Source organism: Cricetulus griseus, chromosome 3 (genome assembly GCF_003668045.3).
Source record: "Cricetulus griseus strain 17A/GY chromosome 3, alternate assembly CriGri-PICRH-1.0, whole genome shotgun sequence".
Classification (NCBI taxonomy): Eukaryota; Metazoa; Chordata; class Mammalia; order Rodentia; family Cricetidae; genus Cricetulus; species Cricetulus griseus.
The window spans coordinates 118,245,087-118,267,900 of NC_048596.1; the positions used below are offsets into that span (position 1 = coordinate 118,245,087).

Genomic DNA, 22,814 nt, shown 5'->3' on the forward strand with positions numbered 1-22,814 from the left:
TTGGAAGAAGGAAGGCTCAAGCACAAGGCTCTGGGAGGTGATACAGTTCTCTTGGCTGAGCCAATGTTTGGCCCTTTGCTCAGGTTAAGACAGATCCAAAATAGAAGAAAGCTAAATGGAGATGCTGCCAAGTTGGATGTGGTGGTGTATGCCTGTGACCAGTATTCGAGAGGCAGAGGCAGGAAGATCAGGAATTTAGGGGGCATCCTTATATAGAGAGTGAGACTGAGAGGAGCCCAGGCTATGTGAGACCCTTGTCTCAAGAAAACAAAACAAAAGTAAGGAACCACTACAACTACAAGATGACCCCATTGGACCTTGACTTAGCTGAATCTCACTTGGTCTTTTTAAAGAACATGATTGAAAAAGCACACAAATGACACTCGCTGATCATATCTGGATGTCTGGGACTGTTGGTATTTGTCTGCAGGGTTGGTTTAACATCACTTAGGACACTGCCACTAGGCCCTGGGCTTTGATGCAGACATAGGAAACACCCTTTGTGTGTTAGTATGCGTGAGTGTGTGCCTCATTTGGACACTAAAGGTCAACATCATATGTCCTTCTCTGTCACTCTCTACCTTGGGTCTCTCATTGAACCTGGAGTTCAAGTCAGGCAGGTAGAACAACCAGACAGTAAGCCCCTGCCTCCTAGCTATATAATTTACAGGCATGCACCACCACACCTGACTTGGGTGCTGGGGATCCGAACTCAGGTCCTCATGCTTGTGCAGCAAGCACTTTATCCACCGAGTCACCTCTTCATCCACCAGATCACCAGATGCACCTTTTTTTTTTTCTTATGTAGAAACCCCTCACTAGACAAAGCACACACAAGCACTCTACATTTTTTAGTCTTTATTTTTTTTTAAGTAAAGAAATTCCATTGAGTCAAAGATAACAAAATTACAGTTTTTGTTTGTAATGATCTTTCACCACCACACAGAATCAAAGTAGAATCAAAAGTAATGTGAGAACATAAAACACTCAAGGACGCCATTGTTTAGTATAATTTCTTAATAAAGGTAAATATCCTCGTGTTTAGAAAAAGTTGCATTGCTAATTGCAAGTCTGAAATGCCTGTGCTGAGGAGTCAAAGGACAGAGCAGCACAGGCAGGGGCTTTCAGAGCACGGACTCCGAGATACAGTATTTCCGGGGCAGCATCTGGAGTTGCGTAAAAACCCAGAGAGAGAGAGAGAGAGAGAGCAAAGCAAAATGAACTAGAATCAGGAATGTGAAAGTGATGGTTCTGAAAAATCAATCTGGAAGCAGATCTGCCAACTTAAGACTGTGGTTGGTTGGAGTTTACCTAGGAAAAGGAGGGAGGCAAACTGGCCTCCTCCCTGGCCCCAGCCCAGGGTCACTAAGGCAGCAGCAGTGGGGGAAGTTGCAAGCTCAGGTCCAGTGAAGGTCTCTGAGGCTGCAGGAGAGATCCAGGTCACCTGGAACAGGTGTTGGGATGGGGAGGTGACAGAATTCTACACGGACTTGTGCTTTAGGAAAACTAAAGAGGCCAAAATGAAGACCAAAGTGAGTCTAGCTCCTGTAGCCAGGAACTGGGTTCCCTCATGAGAGCAGCCTGAGAGAGCAGTGGTTGGCCCTGGAGGACCAAGGAGGTTGGCAATTTTTTTTTTTTAGGTGATGTTGACTGCTCTGTGTGTGTGGTTTGGGGGCAGAATGCCCACTGAGACGAAGGGCACTTCTGCAGGCGCCAGAAGTGGCCTGTCCCCAGTTTATGGCAATAGAAGATTACTTGGCTAAAGGGGACCAGGAATGGGGAGATGGAAGGTTATGGATTTTGTTACTAATTGACAGGAGTCTAGTTAAAGGCTGAGGACTTTCACGAGACTCAGGGTTCTGGATTTAACCTACTGATTAGTAATTAATTTCAGCTTCTTTATTAGGCATCGGTGAAAGCTCTAACTACACACATGCTAGGAAGACAGTTGGAAAACATGAAGGACGGACTTTTCCAAAAGGGACAGCTGTCTATGTTCTGGATGTCTGGGGACTGTTGGCTAGCTGGACTGTGTGGCCTGTCTCTAAGGACCACTACCAGAGGATGCTGGGCTGTAGCAAAGCACCTGGAGGCAGCAGAGACAGGCTGGCGGGGCAGCCTTTGCTCTCGATGCCGTTCGGTTAGCCAGCAGGGGCCTGTTCCTGTGTCCTTAGCTGTAAATAGAGTTTAGGAAAAACCATCCTAGTTTATGAAGAGGGGATACTGTCCTTTGCTTAGATACCAGGTGGAAGAAACCTGGTTCTCAACTACTTGGTGTCTGAGTGCCAAGCAGGCCCCTTCTGGAAGCATCTGGGTGATCCAAAGTGGCTTTGAGAAGAGTAAGGCAAAGACGACAGGTGACAGGGCTATTCCAGACCACTCATGTTGTTGGGGGTGAGAGGTGGAGGTGACATCACAGGAGCCTCTGGGCCACCTGAGGAAATTCTCTGGTTTGGCTGTGGCTTTGCCTCAAACTTTCATAGTAGAAGAGTTTGAATTCTTATGCCACAATGTGGTCATACCAGGGGATTTTCTAGAGGCAAGTTAAGGCTTTCTGGGTAAGGTAAGGAAAACAATTCCAGATGAAACACGGTGACAGGATGCTGAAGTGACATGCTTCCTAACAACTTTCCTGTGTATCTCAAGGAGGAAACCCCAGGACTTCCTCCAACTCCACATGTTTTTGTTTTTGCTTTTGCTTTTCCTTTTTCTTCTTCTTTTAAAACTGTCACTCTAAGTCAGGATCAAGGCCACGGGAAAAGAAAAGCCTCTCACATCTCTAGCACCTGCTTCCGGGGCAAACACAAACAAGAACACACGTACTGTATCCCGGGAGCTGGCAAACTCTCCTTCAAGTCAGCCACTTACAAAGAGAGCTCTCATCCGGATGCCAGCCATATAAGCACAGCTACCCAGAAGGCTCAGCCACAGAGTGCAGCCTGGGTTCAGAATGAGCCTGTATAGGAAGGACTCTGTCCTGGCAACTGTCCATGCTTTGCCTGGTCACACTGAAGGCCGGAGGTACTTTCCTTATTACCGGTGGCCCTCACCTGCCACGGTCACAGGACCACCCTCAGAACAGCAAGGAAATTGTCTTAATGGTGAAGACAAGAAAGAGAGGCCAAAGATGGCTTTGGATTCCATCCAGAGTCCTAACTAGGAAAAGCTGAACGCGCACGCTCCTCCTCTCCCTCTCCAAGTCCTCTCAAGATGAGCTGATGGGTCTTGATTCACCTGTTTCTACCTTCAAACACTTAGCAATGACTGGGCAAATGATCAGTAAGTGGATGAAACAGTCTCAGAGGTGATGTAGGATGAGGTAACAGGTTCAGAAAGGGGCAGTGACTTGCTCGGGTCCAAAGTGAGAGCCAGGGGGGACGAGAAGACAGGCCTCCTGACCCTGGGTATGAAACGCCATGGGGATAAAGGAAGACTTGCCTTTCAGGAACACTTCAGTAGCTCCTAAGGTTCCCTACAACTGTAAGACACTACAGAAATGAAAAGAATATGGACAGCACGACAAACTTCCCACCTTCATTCGGCCCAGGGATGGATGATGCAAAGTCATTGCAGTTGGGGAAACTCCCTGCTAACTACACAGTCTTGATTATCTTTTTTTCAAGCTAGGTTACCCTAATTTGACCGAAGACAATGTCTTCCACTTATGTGAGAGGCAGGGGACACAGCTAGAGTAATGTGGATGCATTCCTCACTTGGGTTTTAATGTTATTCTTGCCATAGAATGGTCTAGATCCATATAATTTATGTCCTCAATTTTTTAGAACATTAAAATGTTCTCTAAAAATTTGGCCTTTGGTTCAAGTAAGCCCTTGATAGCCAACAGACAATTCACATTGCTATCAGGAATGGATGACTTTGGGAAGAAAGCAAGGAAGCCCAGAGGAAGGAAAGAGGCTGACCTACATAAAGGGCTGTTTCCTCATTCATTAGACAAGCTGGCTCCTCCACATTCATGCCTCTGTGCTCTCATTCAGGGTCAAACAAGAATTTTCCTGTCAGACTGCCATGGTCACAGTCTCATTTCCATGTCTGAGAGCCCGCCCGAAGCTTGAATAAAGAGCTTCAGTTGATTTCATGTGAAGCAAAATGGGGACGCCAGTGCCATTCAGAGCACACACCAAGGAGGTTTCAGCTGGCACACCCTCCCCCAGTCCTAGGGGCCAGAGTACCAGTAGTGTAGCAACAAAGCCTGTGCCCCAGTGCTGCCTCTCCTTGGTGGGCCTCCAGGACCGCTGTAAAGACCAGGCTCCCTGGACAGTCTCCCACCTCCTCCTAAGTGTGACCATAGGGCTGACTTCTCTCTGAAGCAGGTGGTGCCCAAGCTCGGAAAGAGATGATCTCAGGCAAACGAAGGGAGATGCTTACTTCTAGGGATGGTGCCTCAACTCTATCCCCTTATTGCTTTCTTTAAAAGTCTTCAGGGATAAAGGCAGCAGCAGGAACTATGTGAGTCTTCTAATAGCTGTGGTTGGGTGGAGGGAAACTGACGGAGAAGGATTAGCTTCCAAGTTGAGGGATGGATGATAAAGTGCCAATTTGTGCTAAGAGAACATAAAAAAAAAAAAAAGACATGCAACAGAGAAATGACAACCATGGGAGGGGCACAGTGACAGAATTTGGTAAGTGTGAAGAAATAACAGCAAAGCAAACTGGAAACCCCAGTTTTCTGGGAGAATGTCCATGTATGATGTTATGGGATGATCTAGTGATTGTCAGAAAACAGTTCTTCAATTCACAAACGTTCCTGTCACAGTCTCTTGGGCCAATGCCCACACTCTCTATCCCACCTGGGGCCCTGAGGATTGGCATTAGGGTGCACAGGTGGCTCCTTAAATATCTGTACAGACCCAGTACTATACTTCAGTCTGTCCTGGAGCCAAAGGAGATGAAGCAATGAAAAAAAATGTTTTTTAAACAGTATCCAGGCAATTCACCTATAGTTTCATCTAATTTGAGAGCAACTGCTGATTTTTCAAAGTGCAGGTTCTTAGGGATTCAAGTACCACATGAATTCCAGAAGAGTACTTGAAGCCTAGAGTGGCGTGTCCACTACAGAAGACATCTTAGAAAGATCTACCCAACAGACAATCCGGAGGCTATTTAGTTACAAACCGGCTTCAAAAGAACACCCTTTCCTCTCAGGTGGACATACATTTCCTCAAACTCAGATCCAACTTTTGAATCGTTTGGTATCAAAACCCAGAGTTAGGCGGACCCTGGGATGAAAAACTAAAATGACAAGTGAGTGATTAAGACTCTGAAATCTCTTTATATTAAATGGGGAGAGGGGAACATTGCAAGTCCTGGCATTTGCATGCTCAGCCTGGGAAGACAGATTCCCAGGCACCCCCAGAGGGATGTTCTCTCAGACCTTAGTACACTGAATTTGTCACTGAACTTTAGAACTGGTGGTCACCTCAGCAGTCTACCTGGTCCAAGCCCTCCATTTAGCAAGGGAAGAAAGTCAAGTCCAAAGGGATTTGTCCAGGGTCATACACCTGGGGAGAAACAGAGCTAGGGCTAAGCCCACACACCTTCTCCCTTTTAGGGACACCACACTAAGATCACACAAAGGCAGTCATACAACAGGCCCTCCTGCTTTGGAGACATTTCTATTTAAAGGTGCTGTAGTATGGTGCTTCCTTCAGTTTGCTGGGTGATGAGAATTCCCTGGGGCACTTGTTAAAAATTAAAATCCCCAGACCCCTTCCCAAACCCACCAAGTCAGCATCTCCCAGGGGAGGGATCTGGGAGGCTGAATTTTTAGACAAGTGTCCCATGCAACTCTCAGCAGCAGCAAGGTGGGAGGAAGGTGTCTTGGGAGATGGTGAGAAGGAATTGGCTTTAGACTCAGGGAATCTCCTTTGTTTTGGAGGCAAAACTCAGGCCCAGGAGGCCCCAGGCTCCCAGGCTCTCAAAGCTGAGTCATTTCTTCAGCATTGGTCAGAGATGCTGACTTCTTGTTGGGGACTCTACAAGGGCACATACAACTGTCACAAAGTGACATACATCCTTCATGGTTATCAGGGAAAGGCCTTTTGATTGGCAAAGCGAAACTGAAGTTCAGATGTGTTCCTTAGTAGGAAAACTAGATTTAACTGGCATGAAAGCAATCAGATACTGAAACTGGACAGAAAGGTAAGAATCTTGTAGCTTGTCACCATGGCTAACAATGTAATGGAGAAAACCCATAACTAAGCACAAAAATAGCCTGGAGCTCCCAGGGAGAGCTGCCTACTTGAGACAGGTTGCATGATGGGTGGCCCCCACTGATGGTATGAGGTCAGATCCAGGTCACTGAGGGATAGGAGAGACCTGAAACAGCCGTGGGTTCCAGAGGAGGGCTACGGGAACACGCCAGAGTCCAGAGGCCTCATTCTAACTCAGCCTCCACCTGCTCCGTGTCTGAGCACTGGGACTTATTCCTTTCCCATTGGCAAATGGCATTGGCATATTCCACCACGAGCTTATCCATCCATGTCAGTGGCTCAGGGAACAGCACGGAGCCCTCGAAGAAGCCCAGGTGGCCCCCGTGCAGAGGCAGCACAAACATGACATTCTCCCGTTTCTCTGTGGGGGGAAAGGCAGCAGAATTACAGCATCCTATTAACTCCAGAGCAAGAGGGAAAAGGTGAGAGAGCTGGGGAGTCTGGGCATTCCTCAGAGGGCACCTAAATGGGCATCCAACCATTACTCACTGTGCTGTCTTTTCTCAACTGGGCAGGCAAGTCAGACAGACCTCATGAGTCTGGTGTATAATGGGCACCAAAAAGGCTGGGGGCACAGGTCAATAGTAAAACACTGCCTTAGCCTAGAAAACCCCCGGAGTTCAGTCTTCAGAACTGCTAAATGGGCACTAGCTTCAGAAGATCTTAGAACTCATACTTAAAACTCTATAAACCCAAGCTGCCCCCTGACCCCCACATGACTAAGTTACAACCTTAGGGGCGAAAGAGAGCAAACGAGGGGAGCCAGCGCTGTGCTGGTGGTGCTGAAGTGCCCCAGCTGATGGGCTGTGCTTCCCAGCTTTGTGTACCTGGATTCCTCATGGTATCTTACTGAAATGCTGATTAGATAACTCCAAGGGTGGGAAGGCTCAGAGGAGGGGTCATAGCACTAAAAGTGTGCAGGTGATCAGAGAGAAAGGAGAGCGCAGTGCATGGACCTTCAGGATGGAGGCCAGGTAGCTCAGTGGTTAAGTGCACTGGTGGCTCTTTCAGAGGACATGGGTTCAATTCTCAGCACCCACATGACAGCTCACAACTGTCTAACTCCCATTCCAGGGCATCCTCACACTGATATACATGCACATAAAACAAAACGAAAAAAGCAAGCAAGCAAGCAAACAAACAAACAAAGATGCTCAGGCTCCCAGTGCCAGGTGCTAAATGGCTACCCTGAGAGCTGAGGGCCTGGAGCTGGACTTTGGCTCTTGTCTCACTCCCCTAACTCTTCCTTTCTAGTTGCTGTTTTGTACATTTCTGTGGGACATCATTAGTCCTGTGAATGTTATTTTCGGGCCACTGTTGCACGTGGCTGAGTGGGCTGTGGTGTGGTACGTTGGGAGTCCAAGGGTGGCTGGGGTTTGACAGGAGAGAGCTTCTGTCATGAAACAGACTCCCCCACACACAGCTTTTCTCCTGCGCAGGACAGAAGCCCTGTAAGGCGGAAGCCCTTTCTCTGCTACCTTACCTACTCTTGCAGCTGTGGTGCTGAGAGGGCAGGGTTAGCTCCTTCCTTTAGGCTACAATATTTACAAGAGGAAATGTAATCACAAAGGACTGTGATACCCCAGGGATTGGAAACTGCAATTCGAAATAACTGGAACCCCAGGCCTTCCTCGTGTTTCCTCTCTCTGCCTTCCCTGTAGTGCCGACCACAGGATGGATTAAGTCTGCACGGCGTTTCTGTGAGCAATGTTCTCTGCCATTTCAGCTGCCTATAACCTCCAGGCAGATGGAAGAGCTGTTTGTCATCAGAGGAAGCAGAATTGGCTTTGTTTTGCTTTGCTTTTTAGGGCAAATTTTAGCTCTACATATCTCTTTCAGTCAGGCTCTCCCATTTAAAGGTATGATAGTTCTGAGACGACGCTGCTGCAGAACACTCTCTTGGTGATGGACATCAAGAATGGTCCTGTCTCTTGCACCAGGATGGAAGTCTAGAAGGTTCTACCCAGGGCCCTTTGCAATCCAGGACTATCAATGAGCTGTCCCCCTCCCCCCCCAGAGAACAGCGAAAATGACCAAGTTTACAATGGTAATCTACTGTGTGGCTGGGAAGACAGTGCGAAGAAACTCACCTGAGAGAGACTTTGGAATGTTTAGAAGGCTTTCGTGCACCAAGGGGTCGTCAGCTGCATTCACCAGCATAAGAGGCACATATATCTGCAGCAAGAGGAAAACTGGAGTTAAACGGCCTGCTCCCTACCAGACATGCCTTTGAAGGAGAGGGAAATGCTCACAGCTCCGTTTGTTGGGTTGGAGCCTTAGGGGTGCCTTGAGGTCACTGGCAGCGAGATGAGTGACAAGTCTGCTGTGATCACCACCCCATAGCAGGTATAGTTAGGAGCACAGCTGCCAGTGCCTCAGGAGACCCAGTGTGCTCATGGGAGACAGGGCTCAATGTGTACTTAATGACATTCACAAGTGTTTCTGATTATCTTTACTGTTTTGGATTAGCCACATTTCCCAGAAAAATGACAGCATCAAGATGTCTGTGTGTGTGTGTGTGTGTGTGTGTGTGTGTGTGTGTGTGTGTGTGTCTGTCTGTCTGCCTATCTATCTGTCTGTGTATGTAGGTATATGTCTATGTATGTGTCCAGGTATGTATGTATATATGTATGTATCTATCTATTATCTGTGAATTTATATATGTATGTATGTATGTATGTATATATGTGTCTGTCTACGTATGTATGCATGTATTATGTATGTATGTATGTATATATCTTTCTTTATCTCAAGACCCTATTTCAAAAAACCAAGCATTAGAGATGTCACTCAGTGGTAGGACCCTTAAGCAGCAGATGAAAGGCCCTGGGTTCAATACCTATTTTAACAAAACTTCACAAACAAATATAAGTGGGTTGGTGGGTATCAGGGAGCTCTTGGCAGGACTGTGCTCAATGTACCCATTATTAAAACAGATAAAAAGAGCATCCTTTTGTTTTATAGTGTAGGTGGTGCTGATGGGGGCACTCAGACCATCCTGAACTGCCATCCTGACATAAGGAATGGCTGTACTCTCCTGGAACTCTAGCATGTCAAAGGGCACGTGAATGATGCTGACTCAGGAGAACCCACAACTAAGACAGCCACAGAACTATAATTCACAACCATCCCCATGAGGTGAGGATCTGTGGGCCAGATCAGCAGAGGTGCACTCTCATAAATGGGAGCTGTGTGTTGTCATAATAAGAGCAATGGTGCATGGCAGGATGAAAGAGACGTGCTCAGTGCTGGTTCAGGTAAAATTATGGGAACTGTGTTGGCCACGAACTTGGTAAACATAAGGTTTACTGTAGCTGTTAAAAAAACAGATAAAAATCAGTCATTTTTAATTTTTTATTACATTAATTTGTATATCTGTGTGTGTGTGTGTGTGTGTGTGTGTGTGTGTGTGTGTGTGTGTTCGTTCATGCATGAGAGGTCAGAGAACAACTGGGGAGTTACTGCTCTTTTTCCACCATGTGGGCCCTGGGATTTGAACTCAGAATATCAGGCTTGGTGACAAGTGCCTTCACCTGCTGAGCTATCTATCTTGCTGGCATTCTTTCTCTTTTTGAGTTGTGGTCCTTTCAATGTAGCTCTAGCTGGCTGGGTACTTGCTATGTACCCCAAGTTGGCACCAACTCTCAGCAATCCTCCTGCCTCAGCTTCTTGCGTACTGGTTATTTTACAGGTGCATCGCCTATGCCTATTACATGTTTCAGAAGGCATGTTCCTTATCACTTTGATACAGAACTCCACTTAAAGCTGGGGGGTGGTGGCGCACGCCTTTAATCCCAGCACTTGGGAGGCAGAAGCAGGTGAGTCTCTGTGAGTTCGAGACCAGCCTGGTCTACAAGAGCTAATATCCAGGACAGCCTCCAAAGTTACAGAGAAACCCTGTCTCAAAAAACCAAAAAGAACACACCTAATTTACTCCGTGTTTACCCAATCATGGCAGAAATCTGGGAGTGCAGTCCTAGATAGCATGTGGCCTACATACATATGGCCACCAGAAATGCTCAAGGGCAGAAAGAAAGACAGATGGATCTCCCATGAAAAACCACCAGAAAACAGGTGTTTTTTATTATTATACTGTCAAAGGAAGCCTGAGAGTCTGAGGACAGCTCTGGGATTTAGAGTATGGCAGTCACAGTGAGGACAACTGGCTCAATGGGAAGTTTGAGCGATGAACTAGAGTGATGCTGTTCAAATTCTGGCTCTGCTTCCACCAGTGAACTTAGGAAGGGTATCTGTTGTACTCGGGCAGAGCTGGCCCCAGTGATGATGACTCTAAGGTGGGGCCATGGTGACACTGACTCTGAGATGGGGCAGCCACTCACCCTGTGCAGGTATCTCATGCAGCTTTCTTCCTCATAATATTCCTTCAGGGAGTTATAGCCATGGAACTTTCTGGAACACAAGCACATACACACAAAAAGGCAAAACAACATCTGTTATAGAATTGATCTGATGACTCTCCGTTTCTATACTAACTCATAACAATGGCAGTATCTGCACAGGCAGTGATTTCACCATGGTTCTAGCTATCGCACTAAATAAAATGAATGTAGGTGGCCCGAGTTTGGAGTCAAGAGCATGGGCTTAGGATCTGGATGGAGTCCTGGTTCTGCAACTTTCTGTTGTGTAATCTCAGTTTCCTGGGCCTTGGCTGTCTCACTGTAAAGTGGATCAAAGACAGGACCTTCCTTGATGGTGCTGTGAAAGTGATGATATGGAAGTGCTTATGGGCACCTTGCCTGGAGAAACCTCAGTCAATATTAACCATTATAATCGGCATTGGCTGCTGCATCTTTTAAGGCAGCATAAACTCGTTTATCTCCTTTGATGGGAAACTCACGGTCACAGGCATGCATTAGCTAGAACTTTGCTTTTGGCAGGGTTACCCTGGAGCCGCTGGAATGAAGTGTGCCAGAGAGTAAGATGTGACAAGAGCACTTTTGAAGTTGCCAGTTCTCTCCAGGCAAGGAACAGTACCTGTCACTGACCACCTGAGGTCTCACAACAACAGAGAGATCTGCAGCTCTGTGCTGAGAGGCCGGGAGAGTTCAGCTGGGGCTCTGATGCCCTGATAACCCAAATTCTAACATTGGCCAGAAGACCTCTGAACCTCCCTTTCTTTCCTACCAGGATGGGGCCTCTAGTCTCTGAAGGTGGACCTTCTGTTTTGATTCAGGTCTCTGAAATGTCCTGCCTCCCCCAGAGCTGTGACAGATATCTTCCACCTCCACCCTTCTCAGGTATCTCAGTCAGGAAATGACCCAGAAGGCTCAGACTAGACCAATAGGGACCATGGTGGGGAAGGAGGCTGTGTACAGAGATCAAATCCAGACTGTGTCAATCTGTCCTCTGAGGTCTTCCCAAAGTATTCCATTCCTCCAGCATTGCTGGTGACCACTCTGGGGATGCTGCCAGAGTGGCCTGATTACAGAACCGCTACCACCCAATACTACTAACGATGAAGAGCTTTACAAGAATTGAGGAACTTTTTCTTTTGGGCTTAAATTAAGAAGATGGGAAATTGTTACTTTTCTCTCCTTATTAGTCACAACAATAAGTTACATACTGTACCGTTAGAGGGCTGGGCACCATTTATTTCTATAGTAGTTTGAAAGTAATAGGGAGTGGCACTATTAGGAGGTGTGGCTTTGTTGGAATAGGCATGGCCTTGTTGGAGGAAGTGTGTCACTGTAGGGATGGGCTTTGAGGTTTCCTATGCTCAGGCTATTGCCTGGTGACTTAGTCAACTTCCTGTTGCTTGCAAGATATAGGACTCTCAGATACTTCTCCAGCACCATGGCTCCTTGCACGCCACCATGCTCCCCACCATGACGATAATGGACTGAACCTTTGAAACTGTAAACAAGCCATCTCAATTAGAAGAGTTGCTGTGGTCATGGTGTCTTTTCAAAGTTATAAAAGCCCTAACAAATACAGTTTCCATTTTTTAAAATTTACTAGCAATTCCACAGCTTCTATTTGCTTTGAGAAAACAGTCACCTTCGTCTTTACCTGGTGTGAAAGGATAGGAGTTTCGTGAACTCTTAGGCACTATGAAGCAGCACTTAAGGCCTTAGGCCAATGGCCACCTATCCGAGGAGGACCTACTTGCTTTAGGCTCTGTCTAAAGTTATCAAAGGATTGTGAAATGTGAAAGACAGGGACAAGGTCTGAGATGAACTCTACAAGTGAAGTTCTAACTTCAGTTAGAAGGTGCTGGTGCCAGCAAAGGTGAGATCATTAGAGCTATGAGTCCAGGCAAGGAGAGAGCGATTGAAAGAAATGGGCAGGATTATATCTTCTGCCCAGAAGTACCTCATCCCATGCCCAGAAAGTGGTTCCATGTCTTGTCTGAAACCTACAACTCTCTCAGTCTACCTTTGGTCATCTGCTTTTGATAGACTCAGCCATCGAAGTCTGGATAAGCATGCTTACCATGTAGAAAAACTACTACCCCCACTGCAAAGGCAAATCTGGGGGGGCACTAATCTTGACCTGTGTTGAGGCAGGACATACAGTGTACAGAGGGGGACACACTAGGTGTACGAGTGTACCAGGTGAGCACACTTCACCCCCCAGTTTAAGCTGCCTGTGCCACATGGGAGGACTGGTCATAGTCTTTACCCATTTCCAAGAGATGAGCATTTTCCTATGATCTCTTATTCTAAACACTAGACTCTTACTGAAATGAAAAGAAGCCACCAACGCAAGTGGAGCAAGGCAGTGGTGCTGGGCAGAGCTGACTAGCACCTCTGGCCTGGCTTTGGGGACTCACCTCATCACATTGTCATCAATCTGCATCAGGGATGTTGCGGTGTACAGCCGGCTCAAGTCTGTGTCCTCCAGGCTCTGGGGTTTCTTAACATGGTCTCCAAAAAGAGCTTGTCTATAACAAGACACACAAATGAACAGAGAAATGTAGAGGAGAAACCACCACAGCAGAGCCTGCTTTCCTGTCCACAGGCAGACCAGGAGTGCCAGCTGCCATGGGATCAGAGACATATAGCAATCCAGCTATTTTTTTTGTTTGTTTTGTTTTTGTTTCCCCTGTGTTACTGAAGATTGAACCTACAGCCTTATGCACACCAGGCAAGCACTCTACTATTAGCCCCAGCTCTTATTTTTTTTAATTTGTAATTTTTTTAAACACAAGGTCTCCTGTAGTCCAGGCTAATTTTAAATCCCCCATGTAACCAAGGATGACCTTGGACTCCTGAGCCTCCTGCCTTTACATCCTACATTCGGGGATTACAAGCATGTGCCACCGTGCCAGATTCCTTCGAGCCTTTAGAATATCCAAGAAGATGAGCATGTATAGGAAAGTGAACATTAAAGCCCTATTTTCCTTTCAGGATTCCAAGACCAACTGAAGACTAGGTTTCAAGTTGGCTGGATATGTATTTTTCAAGACAGGGTTTCTCTGTGGCTTTGGAGGCTGTCCTGGAACTAGTTCTTGTAGACCAGGCTGGTCTCGAACTCACAGAGATCCGCCTGCATCTGCCTCCCAAGTGCTGGGATTAAAGGTGTGCCCACCAATGCCCGGCTTGGCTGGATATTATACAACCTTTAGCACAGGGGAGGAAGCCCAGGAAGAGCCTCTTGGAAAAAGTGATGGGCAGTGAGCCAAACATAGGGATTCAGGTTTACACTGATGTTGATGCTGCCAAAGGTTGGCAGGTCCTTGTTCTTTTACAAGCTGTTTGTGTTGCTTAATAAGGAAACTAACCAGTAATGCCTTCAGAATCTGGCTAAATCACAGCTCTCCACAGTGTTAGCTGAAAAGCTGTAAACTGTCAGTCACCCTTGGTATCTATCCACAGACAGTTAGTTTTAGGATAGTCCTCAGATGCTGGACAGTGGTGGCACACACCTTTAATCCTAGCACTCGAGAGGCAGAGGCAGGCGGATCTCTGTGAGTTTGAGGCCAGCCTGCTCTACAGAGTGAGTTCCAGGACAGCCAGGGCTACACAGAGAAATTCTGTCTTGAAAAACAAACAAAACAACAACAACAAAAAGAGGATGCTGCTCAGAAAGCCAAATCCACAGATACTCCAGGATTGATATTTTTGAAGGGTGGTGGGATGGGATAGGGTGGGATCTATTTGTGTTGCCCAGGCTATTCTTAAACTTCTAGGCTCAAGCAATTTTCCTGCCTCAACTTTTTGAGTAGCTTGGACAATAGCATGTGCCTAAAGCATACCTGGCTTTAGGATGTGCATGTAACTCTGCCATCTCCTGTATGTTTAATCATCTCTAAAATACTTGTAATACCTAAGACATTGTGAGTGGAATGGAAAAGGTTGCTAGACTTGACCATACTGTTTAAGGCAGAAGTAAGAAATAAACTTGTGGATATGAGGGTGATGGAGTTGGCTAGGCTAGTGACCCCCTCATTCCTCAAAACTCCCTGTGTGTCTCTATGGAAGCTGCATGCTTGGTCAAAGAGGACAACCTTCCCTAAATAGAGAATGGTCTTCAGTCAAGGGATTACATGTAGCTATGCTCCCCTGCTAGAACCTGTAACAGACTCTCCAAGAGGTAAACTTGCATGCATTTGGCACAGACAAAACCTGCAAGGCTAACTGTGATTTCTATCTGCTGTTGTTTGAACCTGTATATCTGTGGAGATAGAAGAGTGGGTTCCATAAGGGGGTCATTTCTACGAGGAGGAACGGCCATTTCAGATATGACGGTGAAGGTAGGAGATGACAGGCAGGGTGGACTTCCCTTCCAAGCTCATGCTCTCAGTCACGCAGCAGAGGGAGGACTGAGTCTGCTCTGAGGGTTGGCGCGAGAGTAGGGAACAGTCACGCCAGAAAGCAGTGTTCTGGTATCCATTTATAACCTCTCTAAAAGGAGATCAGCAGCTTTCCTTAGGACTTACTTTTTCCCAAATAAGGCGGCAAAGGATTGAATTCATACCCTAAAGTTTCCCTCAGAGTTCAGCTAGTTGGCTTTCTGTGATAAGCACAGTAACATGACTTCCCAATTTGTTAGCAATTGCATAATGAACCTTCAGTAATTTTTAGCAACACTCAACCTTTCAGCAAAACAAATCTTCCTCAGGAGGACTCAGTGTCCATTCTAGAGGTGCAGACATAAGGACTTAAACTTGGCATCAGTAAACTAACTTCACCCTGTCTGGCTAGAGAGCCTCAGTAAACCCTCAGACCCACTGGAACTTCAGCTGGGCTGCACTCTCTCTACTCAGTGTCCAGCATGTGACCGATGTTCACATCACAGGAGTTGAATGGGATTGTTGACTTTGCCACAGCACAGGGGACAGAAGTCTCTCCTTCTCAAGGGACCTGATGCAAGGACCTGAGGACATGCCTTGAAGCTTTGTTGTTTGAGGGTCTGTGAGCACCAGCCTTGCTCAGGTACCCTGTGAGTCCACCCACAGGAAGCTCAGTTTGGCCTGGGGTGTGTGGCTAAGCCAGGCTAGACAATGTTGTTTTAACCACTAGGGTGGAGGGAGAAAATTAAGAGTTGGGCTGCTCTGAGCCTCTTGCCACATGGCTGAAGTTGAGGTCTGGACAAGACCCAGTCCTGAAGCCCTTCACAGGAGCATCCTGAGGAGGAAGGCCACTTAAACAATGACAAGCAGTCTCAGGGCTGCTCTGATTGGGTAAAGAGTGGCATGTGAAGACCTTCCTTGTCGCATCTTAGCAGGAGTTACCAGGTATCTCCTGCGAAGGAAGAGAAGGAGGCCTACCTGTGAGACAGGATGATCTTCTTCATGTTGTCAGCCATGAGGAAATTGTAGAATCGTCGACACTGGTCCCACTGCATGAAGGTCTCCTGGGCCCTGGAAGAACCACAGCAAGTGAGAGACACCATGACTGCCATGAGGGGCTGTGTGGACAGTGCATGCCTGGCCTGTGCCTGTGCTGGGTATCAGCTTTGGTGTGCAGCATCCAGATATCCAGGGAGAAGCCAGAAAGCCCTCTGAAGATGGCCCTGCCAGAAACTTCCAGGGCTAGAAAGGCACAGCTGGCTGTTGGTAAAGGCCTGCTGGGAATCTTCTCCAACTGCTTAAATAAATAAGTGGGGAGCATAAAGGAGTGTGTGATGTGTTCACAATACAAATGTTGAAGCTTCAAGTGGAGAATAACATACTTTCTGAGAAGCCACTATCAGGTACGGGACCTCCCTGAACCCTGCAGGTGGAAACAGGAGCAATGTCATCACAGGCAAGCCACACCATCACAGGTAGGACACTGTGGACACGTGCCTAATGCCTTCTTCCTGACCATCGAGCCACAAGCCTTTGCTCCTCTACTTGGTTCCTCCTCTCTTGACCTTCAAAACTCCTGTTGCTGCTTGCTCTGAGAGTCAAGCCACAGTTTCCCAGAGGTCTGGTTTTCTCTTGATCTCATTCATGTCTCCCTTTCCTTAGATCCTGACTGAGGGGCATTCTTGCTTTCATTAGTTCCTACCTCAGAGAAGATGGACTGTGGAGGTAAGGCGGGGAGGGGAGTCCTGGCCATAATTTTGTGTGTCAGCAGTGCAGAGGTTTTTAGGTTCAACACTAGGATGCTGCTTAGTAAAAGTCCCTGGAGTTCACAGGGATCCAGAGCCAACGAGGGTGAGGACAAGGATGCTGAGCCAAAGAACCACATGCCTCTGAAGAACAGAAGTGTCTGCCTGGGATCTAGGTGATCCAATGAAGAGAGTGGTGGTGGGGTGAACCACACGAAACTGTGGCAACACAGGGTACTGAGACAGACAGCGAGTATCACAGAGGGACGAGGAGCAGCGGGGTCATGGGAGGGCACAGGAAACTCTAGAGGGGGGCAAGAGAGGATGCTATAATTTCAGACAGCCTTATGAGAGGAGTGGAGCACACACAAGGAGGACTAACTCATGAGAGTATAGAGAACCCCAGAGGAGAGGCTGCTGAGGTGACACAGTGGGCAAAGGCACTTGCTGCCAAGGGACAAACTGAGTTCAGTCTGTAGAGCCCATATGGTAGCAGGAGAGCACTGATAGTTGAAAACTGTCCTCTGGCCAGGTACCATGGCACATATCTTTAATTCCAGCACTTGGAGGAGGCAGAGGGCAAGCAGATCTATGTGGGTTTGAGGCTAGCCTGTTCTATACAGCAAGTTTTAAGCCAGCTGTGGCTACATACAGAGACTGTCTAAACAACAACAAACTTGTTCTCTGACCTCCATGTGTGTGCTGTGACATGAATACACACCTACCCCTACAAACAACCAAACAAACGTAATTACAGAGAAGATCTTAGAGGCATCACTAAGATGTCGTGAGGTGGGCGGGACCCTGTGACGGGGACTGTGTGGCTACCCAAAGCCCCTACAGGAAACACTGTATGTTTGTGAGAGCTGCCTGTCAGATATAAGAGATGAGTTTTATATTTTGGATGCCAGTCAGGATGCAGATGCGCCTTCCTGCTCCACCTGCCCAGCTGCCATTGGGGGGTGAAAAGTCTCCTGTTTCAAGCATCCACAGGAAGAGAAGGCTACACTGGTTTCAAGTATGGAACTTTCCTTCCTTCCTTCAGCCATGGCTCTGAGCCCCAGGCAGCGCCAGCACACAGGGGACAATGGGCTTCTCTAGCCGGCCACAAGATTCCATGTGTAGGACTGCAGGGTCTCAGCCAAATGCCAACCATGCTCTAGAGGATCAACCTACCTCTTTCTCTCCTTATTGTATGGGGCTGATGTGACAACAGACAACTGTGTGTCTGCAGCTCTTAGCGGTCTCTGGGAAGGGGGGAGGGAAGCACTTCAGGATCCTAGGTTCCTCTTGAGTCACTCTTGTCTGCCTCATTTGAACACCTTACTTTGCTAACTGTGCTGCTCATCTGCCAACAGCAGATGGCACCATTGCTGCACAATGCAAGGAGACATGTTTATTGTAAGATTGGAGCATTGAGAGGACAGCAGTGGGGAGAGGAGAGAGAGGAGGGGAAGAAAAGGACAAATTTGTCACCAGCTTCCTATTTATAAAAACCCAGCGATCTCTGAACACTAGGTTAGCATTCCCGGCAAGTTCCCTGCACTGAGGCTGGGATGGAATCCAGCGGTGTCTGACAGCAAAGATGACTGGGGTGGGCAGAACATTAGACAAGCTGTCAGGCGGAAGGAAGCAGGGAGGACCCCTCATCTCCAGACCCCACTCCCTCAGATTTGGTGAAAGGCTGTCCACTCAGTGTCTTTTTCTTATCCAAGTGACTGGGCAGGATAGGTTGTGGCTAGCTCTAGTTCTATGTGACTGTGAACTGGGAGATGGATTTTTCTCAGTGAGCCACAATAAAGGTAGTATGTACGCCTTTCGGCTATCTATGGGACGAGAGGCTAACTTAGTCCGAGATGCCAGAGCTAGAGGTCACCAAACCCAATGACTGCTTAACACGGACTCCTCTATGAAATGGGTCTAGAAGGCAGAATCCTGGGGGACATCAAATGAAAACCTCCAGACATAGGGCTCCACCACCCTGAACTTATTTCTAACACGCTCCCCTCAAGTGCTTATTTTTTTTAAAACCTTACTATCATTGTGTGTGCACGGAGGCCGGAGGACAGCTCTATGGAGCTGATTTTGGCTAGCTCCGGTTTATGTGGGTTTTCGTGATCAAACTTGGGTCATCAGACTTCCCCAGAAAATGCATTTACCCACTGAGCCGTCTTGCCAGTCACTCCAGTGGTTGTCCAGAGACAACCATTGGTTCATCAGACTGGCCTTTGTGGTTCCTGATCTAAGCCACCTCGTCATTTCCCAGCGACAGTAGGGATGCTGCTGGCGATTACGTTCTGTAGCCAGGCATTGCTCTAAGTACATCACGCACATGAACTCATCCTCATCCTGCAGTGTGTCTGCTGGCAGGAGACCAAGGGCTGGGGTGCACACTTGCTCCCTAGGCCAGATTCCCAGGATGCTGAGAGGTGAATCCTTCAGGTGAGGACACTGCTTAGATGACTTCCACAAGTCCCTTCAGACACCATCTGAGACTCAATACTCCTGCTGGGAGGAGGGATCCAGGGTCACAATGTCCAGGGGTCAGATACTGTTGTTTCCTGTGTTCTCTCGTTAACCTGTAGTTCTACCATATTCCTGAATTTCAGACATAATCTGAGACTCCCCAGGAAGGCAGCAGCTATTACAGTGGCTTTGGATCTGATCCTTAACAGGCCTGCTAGGACGACTCTGGTGTGCAGATGCAGTGGAATCTAAGTCTGCCAGGTGCTCCCTGCACCTATAATTGGCTAAGCGCAATAAACAAGTACTGTCAACTGAAGGACCCAAGCGTGTGTGTGTGTGTGTGTGTGTGTGTGTGTGTGTGTGTGTGTGTGTGTGTGAGAGAGAGAGAGAGAGAGAGAGAGAGAGAGAGAGAGAGAGAGAGATGCAGATGACTCACCTTAGCGCACTGTACCCCTGGCACACACTGACACAGCACAGGACCTTTTCCTGGTTTGCCTGCGTCTCCCCCAGGTATTTGCACACGATGTTACCACCCAGGCTGAAGCCCACGACGACCAGCTGGGTCTGGGGATATGTCTTCTTGATGTAGTTCACCATGGCTCCAAATTCCCACGTGCAGCCTGAGGGCAAAAGGTGAGGTCACCCAATCATTTCAGGTGTAACAAATATAGAAGAGAATGCAAGCTAGAGAGTTTATAACTGGGAGCCGATACACTGAAAGAATGAGCATAAATGCATATATGCTAAGAAAGGACAGGTAGAATACAGACATTGCTTTTTAGCTATGTGAGAGATGCTCCCTCAAATTAGAGAAAACTGGGCATTAGCAGCGTTTGTGAGCAGATGTACGCACAGCAGTAGATTTGCAATGCCCCTTTAAAGATGGCTGTGATTTGCTAGTTTAGATGCTCCTGGGCAGCCTTGATCTTCAAGGTGAGTGTAAGCACCTATGTTCATGCACAGATATAAACACAGCAAGAGTTAAACCCTTTGGGGATTGATTGGCTTCTTAGCTACAAATTGGGGTGGTATACCCACGTGTACAATGATTCATGGGATTAAGAACCCAAAGGGTGTTATTTACAGGATCTTCTTGCCAACTCTGGGGAGGGAAAGAAGATGAACTTCAGTCCAGAGGGACACCTGGGACGCTCTGCAGGGTTCAGCCAAATGTTCTTCATGACATAGGGCTAGCATGCCAAGGGAGGCCAACTCATTCAGAAACACTCAGAGGGGCTGTGTGAATGGAGAGAGTGTTTGGGCCTGGCCTGCCCAGGAGAAATGATCTCAGCTGGTGTCCTCTGGGAAGCTGTCAGAGCCAAGCTATGCTACTATGGCTTTGCTAAGAGAAAGAGGTTGGTGGGTATTTATAGGCAAAGGATTTAGCACGTTCTTCTGAAGGCCTAAGGCCAGACTCCAGGAAGCCAACTTAAGGATAAAACCTAGCTGAAAAACTCCTGGAGGCTAGCAGAAGCACACACCACACACACCAGCAATGGAAAAGTGGCTTTACAATGGGAATGGGAGCTGCTGCCCTGACACTGGCACAGAGGTTTGACACCCCTAAATGGCCCAACAGTAGCTTCCAGAATTGGCAAGCTATGGGGGACAACACTTTTTTTTTAGTTTTTTGAGACAGAGTTTCTCTGTGTAGCTCTGGAGGTTGTCCTGGCACTCGCTCTGTAGACCAGGCTGGCCTCGAGCTCATAGAGATCCACCTGCCTCTGCCTTCTGAGTGCTGGGAATAAAGGCAAGTGCAACCAATGCCTGGCCCGGGCAACAACACTTTTAAGGTCTAGAATAACTCCCTTCTATCTGTCTGAGCTGTTTGATACAATCTAGAGTCACTGGGCAAGAGGGAACCTTAATTGAGATGATGTCTCCACTAGATTGGGCTATAGGCCAGTCTGAGGGACATTTGGGGGGGGTGTTAATGATTGATGTGGGAGGGTCCAACCCATTATGGGTGGTGCTGGGCAGTTAGCCTTGTGTTGTATAAAAAGCAAGCTGAGTGAACCATGAAAAGCAAGCCAATAAGTAGCAGCCCTTCATAGTCTCTGTTTCAGTTTCTGTATCCAAGTTCCTATTTGAGTTCCTGCCTTGATTTTCCCCAATGATGGACTGTGACCTGGCAGTTAGAAGATGAAATAAACCCTTTCCTTCCTCAAGTTGCTTTGGTCATGGAATTTAATAATAGTAATATAAACCAAACTAAGCTACAATTACTGTGTTCATCTTTTTCCTTGGGGGGTGGGGTGGCCTCATGTATCCTAGCCTATCATCAGAATGTCTGGTGGTGGGACCTAAAGGGCATGGATGCTCTTTGGAGGCCCCCTGGGTGGTCTATGTTAAGCACTAGCCCTAATAACCATTTCTTTAATGAAGAAGGCTTTTTGTCTGGGCATTATGGCTCACACCTGTCATCTTAGCATTTGGGAGTCTGAGACAGGTCTGTAGTCCAGCTGGGGCAACATAGCAAGACCTTGTCTCAAAAGACAAAAAATAAAACAAAGCAGGCCTAACGGTACACCTTTGTAACCCAGCACCCTAGGTGCATGCATGTGTGTGTGTATGTTCAGGCAGGATTGCTTGAAGTAGAGGACAACCTGGGCTATCCAGTGATTTTCAGGCTAGCCTGGACTGCATAGCAAGACCTTGACTCACAAAACGAACAGTAGCAACCAAGTGACCCACTCTGAACTATATGAGGAAGGATTTTGTTTTTGTTTTTCAAGACAGGGTTTTTCTGTGTAGCTCTGGCTGTCCTAGGACTCCCTCTGAAGAACAGGCTGGCCTCCAACTCAAGAGATCTGCCTGGCTCCGCTTCCTGAGTGCTGGGATGAAAGTCATACATGAAACTGCCCAGCAAGAAAGATTTTTTTTTTTTTTTTTTTTTTTTTTTTTTTTTGAAGCATGCTCCTGTCTACCTCTAGGTGATCTTGATCCAGATTTCCTTCCCTTTCTACATGCAGTAAGAGTCCTGCACAGGTGGGGGCGCTGTGCAGCGTTTTAGAAGCATGGATAGCTTTTCCTCATTTCCCTAAATGCAAGGTTTTCCCAGGAGGCCATGCAGTTCCAGGTCACCATAACCAGGCACTCCCTGAAGATTCTCCCCACCTGACAAAAACTTCTTTGGGGTAATGCTCCTCTGCAAAGAGGGAATCAGAAAACCTGCCTGTAAGTAAATCTCACAGCAAAGGGCTGAGGTCAGGCTCAATGGTAGCCATGCTTGTTTGGCAAATATACAGCTCTAGGTTTGATTCTCTGGCACTGAAAAAAGAAATTAGCACGACTGCAAGAGAGAGGTACTGGCACAGTGAATGGTGCAGTGTGGTCCAGCGTGTGGGAACTTGCCCCAAACCTACTAAACCAGGAGCTCCGGAGGCAGGATTACACAGAGCTGCAGGGTTCTAACAGAGTTCCTCCTTCAGAGGGTGTGGGTATTCTGAGTCTACATTTCCAGTGTGATGGCAGGTGATGCTGACACTGTTGGTCCAGGGGTCCACTGGGGAACTACCATCCTAGTCGATAGGGAAGGAGGATGAAAGCCTTGATTCTGTTTCTTTTGTTTTTAAAAGGCTAGCAGAGAAAGATGCTCTGGTGTTATTCATAGGTAAG

General features: G+C 47.4%; 1 protein-coding gene across 1 annotated transcript in view; it reads right to left on the reverse strand.

Annotated features, from left to right (window-relative positions):
• Nucleotides 1-843: 843 nt before the first annotated feature.
• Abhd2 (abhydrolase domain containing 2, acylglycerol lipase) overlaps nt 844-22,814 on the reverse strand; it is a 93,856-nt gene continuing 71,885 nt past the window's right edge. The window contains exons 6-11 of the mRNA XM_027408187.2: nt 19,633-19,816; nt 15,964-16,056; nt 13,024-13,134; nt 10,571-10,640; nt 8,321-8,405; nt 844-6,591 (exon numbers count right to left, since the gene is read on the reverse strand). Coding sequence (XP_027263988.1) covers nt 6,395-6,591; nt 8,321-8,405; nt 10,571-10,640; nt 13,024-13,134; nt 15,964-16,056; nt 19,633-19,816 — 740 coding nt within the window. The 3' untranslated portion in view covers nt 844-6,394. The remainder of the gene's footprint in view (nt 6,592-8,320; nt 8,406-10,570; nt 10,641-13,023; nt 13,135-15,963; nt 16,057-19,632; nt 19,817-22,814) is intronic.